The sequence below is a fragment of the Anabrus simplex genome, chromosome 1 (genome assembly GCF_040414725.1).
Source record: "Anabrus simplex isolate iqAnaSimp1 chromosome 1, ASM4041472v1, whole genome shotgun sequence".
NCBI lineage: Eukaryota > Metazoa > Arthropoda > Insecta > Orthoptera > Tettigoniidae > Anabrus > Anabrus simplex.
Genome location: NC_090265.1, coordinates 437,335,306 through 437,349,508, shown reverse-complemented (window position 1 = coordinate 437,349,508; position 14,203 = coordinate 437,335,306). Strand labels below are relative to the sequence as shown.

The following is a 14,203-nucleotide window of genomic DNA, read 5'->3' as shown; positions in this document are numbered from 1 at the left end:
AGCATAGAATTTTGGTAGTAAGGTTCTGTCACCAACGATTAAATATTGTGCAATATTGTTAAATAATTCTCACTCTTTATAGTATATGTGCTGAGTTTGCAGAAGATCTGGAGAAATTGCTGAATGGTATGGCTAGAGTCTTGGGGAAGGAGTTTAAGATGAAAAATATTAGTCCAAAACAAAAGTAATGGAATGCTGTCGAACGAAGTCAGGTGAAGCAGGAAATATAGATTAGGAAATGAAGTCTTGCAGGAAGCAGATGAATATTGTTACTTGGTAGTAAAATAACTAACGATGGCAGATGTAAGGAGGACATAAAATGCAGACTAGCACAAGCAAGGAAAGCCTTTCTTCATCATCATCACCATCATCATCATCTGTTTACCCTCCAGGTTCGGTTTTTCCCTCGGACTCAGCGAGGGATCCCACCTCTACCGCCTCAAGGGCAGTGTCCTGGAACTTCAGACTCTTGGTTGGGATACAACTGGGGAGAATGACCAGTACCTCGCCCAGGCCGCCTCACCTGCTATGCTGAACAGGGGCCTTGCGGGGGATGGGAGGATTGGAAGGGATAGACAAGGAAGAGGGAAGGAAGCGGCCGTGGCCTTAAGTTAGGTACCATCCCGGCATTTGCCTGGAGGAGAAGTGGGAAACCACGGAAAACCACTTCGAGGATGGCTGAGGTGGGAATCGAACCCACCTCTACTCAGTTGACCTCCCGAGGCTGAGTGGACCCCGTTCCAGCCCTCGTACCACTTTTCAAATTTCGTGGCAGAGCCGGGAATCGAACCCGGACCTCCGGGGGTGGCAGCTAATCACGCTAACCACTACACCACAGAGGCGGACAAAAGCCTTTCTTAAGAAAAGAAATTTTCTCACTTCGAACATTGTTATAAGAATTAGAAGGTTATATTTGAGGACTTTTGTCTGGAGTGTGGCGTTGTATGAAAGTGAAACATGGACGAAAACTTGTTCAGAAAGAAAGAGAATAGAAGCTTTCGGAAATTTGATCTTACAAAAGAACGCTGAAAGTGAAATGGATAGATCGAATCACGAATGATGGCATACTGAATCGAATTGGTGAAAGGAGATCGATTTGGCTAAAAATGACGATAAGAAGAGATAGAAGGATAGACCACATCTTAAGACACCCGGGCCGTTTAAAGTTGGTTTCGTAGGGAAGTGTAGGCGGTCAGAACGGTAGGGGTAGACCAAGGTATGAATATGACGAGCAGATTAGTGCAGAAGGAGGATACAGTAGTTCTGTAGATATAGAAAGGTTAGCACAGGATTGGGTGGCATGTAGAGATGCATAAAACCCGTCTATGGACTGATGACTCAATCAAAAACAACAACAACAACAACGCGGGTCAGTATTTCTCAAAATATATTATCACATAGCGGTTCTCGCAGGCGCGACGGCGATATATATTTCAGACTGAAATTACTGCAAGGCTACATTTTAACAGTTACAAATGCCGATTATTTCTTTAAAGGTTAGTGTACATAATTCAGTGTATTAGCATCACTTTGAACTGATCTTTGTTATTCAAATAAATATACAGAAGACAAAATTCTAGAAAGTCAAAAAAGTATTTACATGCATTTAAAAGTTTAGGAAAACTTACGACTGTGATATAGTTGCTAGTGAGACCCAAGGATTTCAGCTGTCGAAGACTATCGAACAGATCCGCTGGGATGGAGGTGATCCTGTTCTTCCTCAAGGATAATGTCTGGAGGCTATTCAAGTCGGAGAACACATCACGTGGCAAAACGTCCAGACGATTAGCGTCCAGCAACAGTCTCTTCAGCGATTTTAAACCTAAAGGATACAAAATATTTGGCATAATTTTAAAATGAACAAATAATAATCGAATGAAATATAAATCGATTATTTAGTGATAGGTAGAGCTCGAATTTATACAGCATATTATTTTTATCCTGGTCTTTTCTTTACAAACTTAAGTTCGATGAAACATGCTTCTAGATTTTGTCAGTACAACACAATTGCTATTAATCATTTAAATGCATTTTTACAGCAAGTCATACTTGAACATAAATTCTATAAGTGACATATTTTTGGTCATATAGCAGTTTTTTTTTCTTTTTTTGCTATTTGCTTTACGTCGCATCGACACAGATATGTCTTACGGTGAAGATGGGATAGGAAAGGACTAGGAATTGGAAGGAAGCGGCCGTGGCCTTAATTAAGGTACAGCCCCGGCATTTGCCTGGTGTGAAAATGGGAAACCACGGAAGACCAGGGCTGCCGACAGTGGGGCTCGAACCCACTATCTCCTGATTACTCATATAGCAGTTTTACCTGTTCTCCAAGTTTTATACTGATAACGCCTAGTGATTTTGTTCATGTTGGGTTATTCTGGATGTCCTTTCCTCAGATATAGTTTGTGGTGAAGTGAAGTTTGAAGGCTTTTTAAGCAGTAAACTGTCAAAACAGAAAGGACGAAAGAATATTAGGATTGCGGCCAGTTTGCCGCTTGTCCTCGGAGAAAATTTTGGATTATTTAATTTCTTTTGTGTCGTATTTCTAATTTTTTGGGCACGAGTACATATATATTTCCAGAGCTTTTAGATCAAACAAATCCGAGGCGTGGACTACTAAGAAATTATACTCGTCGTGTACTTGTTCAATAGGGGCAGTCGTGATGATGTTGCCAGGGGGTGGGGGGACGTAGCTGACACAGCGGCCTAACCATTCGGCTACCACATAGTGTGTCCCAAGTTCGAATCTCACCGACAGCCTGGGTGGTCCACGACCACACGTGCTGAAGGAAAATCTAGGTGTTCAAATCTAACACTAGCTATTATCCCGAGATTCACATCTCTTACACAGTATTGGTAAAAGTTCCTAATATATCTACTGTAGTTAAAAATTTGTACCTTGGGATAAGAAATTTCTGAAAAGTATTTCCTCGTTCGGTAGTATTAAATGTAGATAATGAAACCTTGCAGAAAGAAGGTATATCTTCAGGATCAATTTTTCCGATTTTGTCACAAAATTTTAAGGAAAAACTGTGCAGATTTCTTGGAACATGAAATAAGCGTAGACTGCATTTCAAAAGATTCCTGAGAAGTAGTACTTCACCTGTGTCTCATTTCTTCAAAATTAAGATTTCCTTTTATTTCAGGTGTGTACTCAAGATTACATTAAACAAGTCATATCAGATAAGATAATGATTCCCGGAAGATATAGACGAGTATATACAACTTTCTTGTCCGCCTCTGTGGTGTAGTGGTTAGCGTGATTAGGTGCCACCCCCGGAGGCCCGGGTTCGATTCCCGGCTCTGCCACGAAATTTGAAAAGTGTTACGAGGGCTGGAACGGGGTCCACTCAGCCTCGGGAGGTCAACTGAGTAGAGGTGGGTTCGATTCTCACCTCAGCCATCCTGGAAGTGGTTTTCCGTGGTTTCCCACTTCTCCTCCAGGCGAATGCCGGGATGTTACCTAACTTAAGGCCACGGCCGCTTCCTTCCCTCTTCCCTGCCTATCCCTTCCAATCTTCCCATCCCTCCACAAGGCCCCTGTTCAGCATAGCAGGTGAGGCCGCCTGGGCGAGTTACTGGTCATACTCCCCAGTTGTATCCCCCGACCAAGAGTCTGAGCTCCAGGACACTGCCCTTGAGGCGGTGGAGGTGGGATCCCTCGCTAAGTCCGAGGGAAAAACCGAACCTGGAGGGTAAACAGATGATGATGATGATGATATACAACTTTCTTGCGCAAATTAAGTCATCAAGGTTTTATTTGATGATCACAATAATGTTTTAACCCCCGAAAAAAAAAAATCAGCAGGCTTCAAACACAAGGTGTTGGTGAGTCGAACTGGATTACCAGTCCAATTCCTACCGCTGCGCCAACTACTGCTCAGCGTGCGCAGGAACGTAAGTGGCTTATACGGTACGAGATCCGCGTCAACATTATTATTTTTAGTTTTATTTTCTATACGCTTGGCCATCTGGAGTTCCCACTTCGGGTACTTTCATTTCTAGCCAAGCCCTGCATGTTCTATAAATTTGAGCGAAATCGGTGGTGACGAGAAGGGAATGCCCCCTTGTCAGTAGGAACTCATCTTCGGAACGGACTGATTCTCTGCTGCAAGCTACACAACCACATGCGTTTAAAAGTCGCGTATGCTGCGTCGGTAAGTGGAGTGGAGTACCGTGGGGTCACGAGCGGCTGTGAGCTTGCATCCCGGAGATAGTGGGCTCGAATCCAACTGTCGGCAGTCCTGAAGATGGTTTTCCGTGGTTTCCCATTTTCACACCAGAAAAATGCTGGGGCTGTACCTTACTTAAGGCCACGGCCGCTTCCTTCCAACTCCTAGGCCTTTCCCATCCCATCGTCGCCACAAGACCTATCTGTGTCGGCGCGACGTAAAGCAACTAGCAAAAAAAAAAAAAAGAAAGGAAAAAGCCTAATTTACGAGACTAAGTGGAGTAAGAGAAAGATCTCTTTACGCGGGTTATGGCAGCGGCTTATGTTCGGCTACCAGGTATTTGTAATCAAGTGTACTCGAACGTTATATGCAGGTACAATGTTTATATCGAAATGAGTGGTCACCACGTCAAGCCGTCCTTGTAAGTGGATGAAGAAGCAGTAGTGTAGCCAGGATTTCAGTTTTCTGGGGAGGGGGGAGGGGCATTAAGGTAGGTCTTCATTCAGAATTTTATTTGCGTAGGTGTCCAAATTTCCAGAGAGTTTATATGGAATAGAATACCTAATAGGGAAATGAGTGTTTTTGGATCCAAGTACGAGTTTGTAGATTCGTGCGGATTCTTAATAATAATATACATTATATATAAAGTTCTTAATAAAAACACATTCGTTAAAACTCCTGGGGTGTCTGGATGCCTCGGACAATCCCCCCTCCCCCCACCTCTGGATACCCCATTGTCTTCATCTGTAATTCCTATCCCAATATAACTGCAGCATTTCATATATTCCAAATGCAAGTGCAATTAATGCTTAATAAATATTTTGAGTAAAGATGCAACACTCTGGTTTAGAATAAATACTGTTATTTTATTGTAATAATGGTCATGTGATAAGCCATACAGAAGTGAAATTTATATACAAATAATATACAAACACACAACATATAATTTAAGAGATATGGATATAGATTTCTTGTTACATGGTAAAGAAAAATACGTGTAACAACATATGCTAGGTAGGTTGGATCTTGTCCTATTAGTTTCCCTCAAAAGCCTGGGTTACAGAATATAGTAGTACAAAGTTACAGTTTTGTGACACTAATATATGGATGTATAATTCTGTTTTACGTGCCAGAAGCCAACGACATGGAGCTGTTGTCATTACAACACCCTTTTAAGGGCCAGCGACCTAAGCCGGAATTTGAACCTGCAAACTTGGGCTCAGAAGGACCGCAACTCAACCAACTGAGCCACATGTAAAGGATGCGTTTGTACTTATTTTTATAAATAGACGCAGTTATTTTTACAAAGGTTTTATGAGGAGCATTTATTAAGACGTAAATTTTTCAACTGTCCTAAATGCACGAGACCGGACGGAGGAACTAACTGGGGAGCTAAAGAGCCTTGCAGGGATGTCGCTTCCTTCTCTGTTTACTTTTCCAAACCAAACTACATGGTTCGACCGCCCCGAAGAGCGATGGCCTACCAAGCGACGTTGCTCAGCCCGAAGGCCTGCAGATTACGAGGTGTCGTATGGTCAGCACGACGAATCCTCTCAGCCGTTATTCTTGGCTTTCTAGACCGAGGCCGCCATCTCACCGTCAGAGAGCTCATCTATTATAATCACGTAGGCTGAGTGGACCTCGAACCAGTCCTCAGATCCAGGTAAGAAACCTGACCTGGCTGGGAATCTAACCCAAGGCATCCGGGTAATATTCAGGCATGTTACCCCCACACCGTGGGGCCGGCTGTTTACTTTTAAGCCTCCTTATTTTAGAATTTGACTTTAGACATCCTGCATTCGATTCCCGGCACTGACAGATTTAAGAAAGTCATGGAATGGGCAAGATACAGCCTTGTTTGTGGGTGCAATAGAGTTGGTCTTGAGTCTCCCGTAATCGAAATAGGACTATCTATGACCTGGAAGGTAGTAACCTTCACTGGGCGTAGTGCACAGTGGTTCCTATTTTAAGACAAATTAAATGAAGATTCTACTTCCTCACAAACGAAGAACGATATTATTAATTTTACTAACAGTTTCAATAATGCAGCCGGTTTACGTTTTAAGAGTACAGAGGCTATCATTTCGATTGCTGGATATAATTACATGGTAACAATCAAAACCATCAATATCTATCAATCACTACTGATCTGCATTTAGGGCAGTCGCCCAGGTGGCAGGTGTTTTCCTAGCCTTTTCTTAAATGATCGTCTATTGAAGAACCGTCACCACAGTCGGTTGGACCGGTTTTCTATTCAGATCCTACTCCGAAGGAAACGTCGTATCCACGCTACTGACCTGGACTTTTCCTGGGTACGCCACTGTATCCACTCACCATTTAAGGTACAAGGTAAGCCCGAAGAATGGTCGGATACTCAAAATACACCACCATAAATGATGCGGTTATGGCTCAAAAGAACCAAAGAAAGGCAAACGACGGGATCTACGGTTTTAAGTAGAATCCTTATCAATAGAACGTGACTTCCCATTAAAAAGAAATTGCATGCATCAACTGCAATTCAAGCCTCGAGTGTCTTGTTGAGAAAAGAGATTTATTGGAACTGAGTTATCACGCCCGCCAATTACAAAATAATTACCCGCACTTTTGATGGTGCCATTTGAGGTTTCAATCAGTACCCGGGCATTTCACAAAAGAGACAGGCCTATCTATAGAACTTAGGCACGCATCCGCGATCATGTCTTGCTACTATATGCTAGTGCTGATGCTAGAATTTAAAAAAAATCATAACTTACCAAGGATGTGTTTTGGCTTTCTTTATGACAAAACGAACTACCTTCAAAATGTCAATAATATGGCACAAAATGAGGAATGCATGTGCAGCTCACAATCTTGTCACAGTCTTCCCAACACTGCAACTTAAATACGTGATATCTCTCAACCACGGTACAACCCGACAATCGCGACCACGACCGCGACATAGTTGTTTCCAGGAACTTTTAGGTTTAGCTGACACGATGATGTGAGCTTGCGACTATCTCTTGACATTTGTCAACACGCGGTTATATTCCCAGTAGTGAGGCCTCTACAGGGAAATATCCCCGTGCATCAAAATCCTAAGTGATTCCTTTCTTTCAAGCAATACAGGCATGGAGAATTACGTATGGCTGTACTGAGACTTGCTTATCGACTCTTTGTTGCTATGTTAATATAATATTTCGGCGTAAGTTTTAATTTATTCGCACTGTACCTAAAACAACGACTGATCTTCGCTCTAATTTCAAGAAACCTTTTGGGGGAGAGGGCCGTTCCCCCTCCCTTGCCCCCTTGGCTACGCTAGTGCTCAGAAGCACTACGAAAACTAAAACAACATGCGCACTCCGTATGTTACAATGGCGATAGTGTTTCACGTTCTCGTTTAGTTTTGAAGCAATTTTCGACACTTGGCAACGTAAATAACTATTTTCGGGATCCCTCATTTCCCTATCTGGTCAGTTTTTCTAAAGTACTGTTGTGAGCTATCCCAATTGTTACACTCCCAGAGAAAGCAGCAATACATAGTGTATCCCATCTGTGTTCCGAGTGTGGTAGTAAAAACCTCTGGATCTCTACATATTTGCCGTTGATGCTCCAAACTGAATGGCTAATGAATTAATGAATATATGAATGAGGGATTTCCTTTTAGAATGAAAGTTATTTTCATTAACCTACTTCTCTTAAAGCCTAATTTTAAAAACTATAAAGATATTTTAAATGTTCGTGTATGAACGATGCTATTTAGGTCCCTTTCTTAGATTTTTCAATATCAATAACATCCGCCAGAAAATCACTTGTCAGCTCCCTACCTGTAAACACACGAGATCGAAGTTTGGTCAAGTTATTGGCCGACACGTCCAGCTCCTCCAGTTTGGCCAGTCCCTGGAACAAAGTCTCCGGTAAGTCCTCCAGAATATTCCCAGAGACGTGAATTAGGGTTAGCTTCTGTGTAATTCTGAATAAATTTTCTGGTAAATGTCGCAGAGTGTTGATGGACAAATCTCTACGAAAGAAAAACGAATATTAGAGTTCAGCAATTTTCCATATTCATTGATGAGCAATTGAATTAGAGATATCTGGCTAGTGGCATGCAGTGGCCCTTTTTGCCCTGATGATTGCAGTTATGTTGCGTGGCAAGATATCGAAAGCATTGGGGAATCGTACCGATTCATGGCCGCTGCACAACTTCCCATATTGCACGGAGATTGGTTGGAGGAAGTATCTAGGGCGCGCAGATCCCTCTCGATAGAATGATGTAGGATACTAGTCGGGTGATCTTCAGGACTATGCAAGCATCCTCATGTCTGTGGACGTTTCCTGCAGGGTGTATGGATATGATTAGACAGCAGGTTTCTGTAACATTTACCGGTGAGGGATGTCGGCAAATATGCCAGGGGTCCCCTTTCATCCCACGTGAACAGTCCTCATACGAGGATATGTCACTACCGGCTGAGCGAGAGAGAACCATTGTATATTATGGCCTGTGTGACGCACTTGTACCTTGTCATCATCGAGTAAGAACTGGTATCTCGGCTCATCAGACCAGTCATTGTTTCTCATCACTTCGAAAGTCCGAAGGTGGTGCTCCTTTAGCCGTGCCAGTCATTGTGTCTTCCGACGTGCGGTGAGCAGAGGTACCCTACGGGATGGTGACTTCTGTACCACATTGCGAGGAGAAGGTTGTGGATGGCATAGCTGCTCACACTTCATTGTTGTTCAACACTGAATCCACGAGTGATCTGCTGCACACTAGGCCTCTTAACATCAGAGCTAGTCGACGGTGACCTTCGTCATCAACACTTTGTATATCACCGCAGTTGACACTGGTGTTGTTGGTGGTGCTCATGAAACACTTTAGATACGGTAACCTTTTAAAGCCAAGTATCAACATGTTCTCGAAGATGGAAGGCCCATTAGTCTGGCACTGATAATCTGACCACAAACAAATGCGCAGAGATCTCGTGTTTTGCACATTCTGTAGTCAATTGTACCTCACACGACCAGTATGAAGCCTGTTAACATCGCAGTGACGTGCTACGCTGTAGTATTACATCTACCGGGCCGACCGCAGTACCATTTTGCCACAACAGCAGCGATATCTAATTCAATAGCTCATCGGTATATTCCACTAATTAAGTATGAGTTCTTATAAACTGAAAGTCTGGTCTCCATATAATACTCCATATAATATATAATACTCCACATTTCCAATTGCAATACAGTTAGAAAATCGAAAATGGAAAGGCAGTAGTTTGTGTAATACAGTATGTATAATATTTAATTTTATTTTCCTATCATATTATGTTACGGAGTTTTTGATCTTGTATATTTTACAAACAATGTCTGTGCACTTACGTGGTCAAGCAGGCGTAGTATGAGTTATGAAAAAAGGGTATATCTACGTTAAAATACGCGTAAAAGGCTACTACATGCAGGTTAAAAGACATGCTCTTTGATACAAGGTACTGGACTAGAGCGAAGTCGTATGACGTAGTTTACTTACTGGTATGATCAGGTTTTGGGTATCGAGCACTTTCTGATTTAATTTACTGTATGAGGGAATTTGTGAATTATCCAGATTTTTTTATCACAGCCGCACAGGTTCGCATTGCATCCCATTTATCGAAGATATTCAGGGATAAGGAACTTGTTTACATTTTTAAATTATTTGTTAGGATATTTGACTTGACAAAATGCTTCTAATCTCCTGTTTACGTATAGCATTCCCCGAAAATTTCAGATGTATTCTCTGCCAGTGCTCACATCTAGGGTACTTTCCTCGAAAAATTAAATTAAAATGAAATGCAATGTTTTATATCGATTAGTTCCATCAATTTATTTTGTGCCATGACCTCATAATCATACTAATAATAATAAAGTTAACACCAGAATATTAAGACTACACCGTAAAATGCTGGTGTCATTTCTTTAGCAAGAATGCTATCATGTCTGATGCTGATTAATATATCAATCGGTAATGAAAGGAAATAAACCAGTTTAAGACGGTACATCATTAAAAATACTTTCCATATTTTAATAAGTAAATTCGTTTCTACAACATCACATTCGGAGATATTATCACACTTTTTCCGAAAAATTGTTTTATGAATATAAACATTACACTCAGAATCACATAAGAGTTTAGAATAATTTTACCACAAAACTTGTTATAGTTAAAAATAAGTACATGTATAATTAATAATGAAGTCATTCAAGAAAGAAAGGGAACCATATCACTTTAGGACTTGCTTTAAATAGTGTGTATTGAGCTAGTTTCAAAGGGCGTCAACTCGAAAGAACTGCATCATGCCTCTCCGAAGACCACATGCCAGTATTACGAGTATATAGCATTCCTTTCTCTTTTCCACAGGTACAAAATTAACGCAAATACTTTTGACAATGACTATTAAAAGCAATGCCATACTCATTCATGGAACTGAGGTTCATTTTCCAGAGAACAAATCGCTTTAATATATCATAGCCCTTGCTATTTTAAGTCCATGTTCTATCATAGAGCAAAATCCGCCACCTGTAATCCAACATTAGATATTTATGGAATTGCTATTTTAAGTTCTATATTTTCATGTGTCCAGTATATACCTTAAGAGCTTGGTTCAAAAAATGGCGTCAATACATAAAAACTACTACCCGTATATCACATTTTATGACCAATTTTATTTTATTAATTCTTTGCGATATAACTACCTCTACGACCCGTACAAATTCCTCATGAGCTTTGGTGCAAATTATGGTACTGGTTAGTAAATGCGTGTAGAGTTGTATAACTAACAAACTTACTTTTGATTTTGTAGATATAGCCTACATAATTTTCATCAGGTTCAGATTTCAGATACAACTGGCGTTTGCAGCTATCGTACTTAACTGAAAAATGTAACAACAGCATTACCATAGTTATTATTCCTCGTTCGATGAAAACGGATTAAACGCAAACGATTGGAAATTATATTATTCAAAACTTGTATTAGATATCGTTTTTCGTTGCAGCTAACCGTTTTTGCGCCTGCGAAAAACGTTAAGTGAAAATGTTGTGGGAGAAATACTGACCCGCAGTACATTTATCAAAGAAAGCGAGAATTCTTTCAAATTACTCGCACGATATTGAACCTAAGATGAGATAACCTTACCGTTCAAAGTTCTAAACTGAAATTTTTCACATAGCGTTTTTCGCATGCGCAACGACTTAAAATAACGGAGAAAGTTGACACTTACTGCTTTGACTCTCTTGAAATTGCTTCATCACTGTAATCAAATAATATACACTCATATTCGTTGAAGTTTATATTCACAGGACATGTGCACTAGTGTGTTCTGATGAAATAATTAGCATTTGAACCATGCCGAAGCTCAGATTCAACGTACACATGAATATTTCGGAGCACCACCACCGAGTGATAAAATGTGCCTGCGGCTCTCGTTGTTGCTATAATCCGAAGTTAATGGATAATTGTGACTTGAGCAGACGTGCAGGATGCCTCACAGGCGTATGCGAGAATAGTACCGTCAAATGAGTGAGTTTATTGGCATGAGAAAACGTAATGCATCCATCTGGCAAATTACTGCTCGTGTGGGATGAAGTGTGTCGGCAGTGCAACGGATGTGTGTACAGAATGGTTCAGAGAAAGCCGTAGAACACGACGAGATGGGTCTGGTCGTACCACCCAGGCCACGCCCCCGAGAAGGTCGACACCTCGTCCGAATGGCATCACAGGACAGGTCTGTATCCTTTTCGACTCAGGCGCAACAGTCGAACAGTGTAACACATCGTGCACTATCAAGAGTGACAGTCCGTCGCCATTTATTACGGTCTGGGTTACCGGCGCGTCGCCCACTTCTCCGCTTACCTTTGACTAATGTGCATACACACGCTAGACTGCAATGGTGTATGGAACGACGTCACTGGGGACAGGAATGGCAGCGGATAGTGTTTTCGGATGAATCCAGGTTCTGTTTGTTTGAAAATGATGGCCGCATTTTGGTTCGCCGCAGACAGGGGGAGAGGCATCACAATGACTGAATTCGCACAAGACGTACAGCGCCAACTCAAGGCCTTATGGTGTGGGGTGCTATTGGGTACAACCACAAATCACCGCTGGTGCATGTCCAGGGTTTGATCAGTTTGACCTACGTGAAAGATCATACTCTTTCTGCACGACACCCCAGACGCCATATTTCAGCAAGACAATGCGCGACCAAATGTTGCCCCACGAACACGTGCCTTCTTGTTGCTTCAGGATGTCAGACTGTTGCCCTGGCCCGCCCGATCAACGGACTTGTCGCCAATCGAAAATGTGTGGGAAATGGTGGACCGTTGGATGCGGTGCTGTGATCCAATGCCAACCACCAAAGATGAACTGTGGAATCAGTTGAATGCCGCATGGATAGTTCTACCCCAGGACGCCATTCGCACCTTATAGGCCTACGCGTCGATGCCATCAGGCATGGAACAATTTATCAGTGCCCATAGAGGACCCAATGTCTACTAGACAACAGGATAAGTGCTTAAACTAGGTGACTGAAACACTAATCGTTCCTGCAGAACGCACTAATGAACATGTTCTGTGAATATGAACTTCCTATCTGTAGTCTTTCAAGGTGTTCAATTTTTTTTAATGTACATGACTGTATATCCCAGTGCACAACTTGGCTATCCCTTGAATATCGCGGTTTGAGAATTTCCGTTGAACCGTTTTCTGGTAATTTTCTAAGGAACAAACAGCCAGACAGACAAAACATGAACTGAATCTACTTATGAATTCGTATACCTAATCCAAGAAATGAACGAAGGAAGTATGAGGCATAAATTTGAAGTGTAAAGACAAAATGATAAATTTATTCATCTACATGACCAAGATTTAATGTATGTGTTGAAATCTTCCGCTCTTTACTGTATCTTTGAATGTCTGTTACACTTAACGTCTCAAATGTGAATAATTATCATTTCATCACATGTGACTCATTTATCTATGTCAGAGGATTATTGATGATAATCTCTGATTGCTATCGTACATTGCGAAATGCTATTGTTGCAAAGCCTTATCTCTAACTCTTCCACAAATAACCTTCCAATGTATGTAGCCTGCCATATACTCAGGTACTCTCCTGTTGTATCTAAGTTCGGTGGCTCGAATTCCGGCACAGACAATCAATTTTTTGGTACATACTTAAATATGGTTTCGGTGACGATTGGATAGGAAAGGGATAGGACTGGGAATGAAGTAACCTTGGACTCAAATAAGATACTGATGCAGTATTTGCCTGCTGAGAAAATAGGAAACCACGGAAAACCATCTTCAGGGCCGTCGATGGTGGGGTTCGAATCCTCCATTTACCAAACTAAAGCTCATATCTACATGATATGCACCGTATAACAAAACTGGTCGCCATAAGGAAAAAGTATTGAAAAGGTGTCGTGATCCTTGGCCTACTTATAGTCGAGTGGCACATCCAATACTGTTCACTCGGAATAAATTTCGAGTTCAGGAATGGGGGATAGATAGAAAGGGTAAAATAGTGAGTTTTGCACAACCTACGGCATAACTGCATGAATTATACAATCTCTCAAATTCTTGGAATCGAACTTATATCCTTTCGAGTTAACCAAGCAAGTCTTCATGCCTTATGGGGATATGGAATCGCCTATCTTCACAATGTTAATTTATAGAAACATTTTCTTGGGAACCATGTTAGGTACATAACCCAAATTTTTACTCTGTATGGAAACAGCTCTTATATATATATATACTGAAACGATAATATGTTTTAAACAGGAATATTGGGGGAAATATAATTTTTTCTTACCTAAGAATTTTTTCATCACCGTTTTTCAATATATTATGACCAATAACTTATTGAAGAAACTACAGATCTGCATAAAATTGTTTCCATGTATGTAAAACATTTAAGTAAACATATCCTGAAAGTTTCATTATTTTATGTTGAGCAAAAACTGAGAAAATGTTCCCTGAATGCAAAACAAGTAAATTATCAGGAAATTTAGTTTAAAACATTCTTGC

The 14,203-nt window shown here is 41.2% G+C and overlaps 1 protein-coding gene across 1 annotated transcript in view; it reads right to left on the bottom strand.

The window, feature by feature from the left end:
• The window catches only part of LOC136871971 (carboxypeptidase N subunit 2), a 182,317-nt gene that overhangs the window by 36,742 nt on the left and 131,372 nt on the right, over window positions 1-14,203 (bottom strand). The window contains exons 9-10 of the mRNA XM_068227156.1: window positions 7,979-8,172; window positions 1,629-1,822 (exon numbers count right to left, since the gene is read on the bottom strand). Coding sequence (XP_068083257.1) covers window positions 1,629-1,822; window positions 7,979-8,172 — 388 coding nt within the window. The remainder of the gene's footprint in view (window positions 1-1,628; window positions 1,823-7,978; window positions 8,173-14,203) is intronic.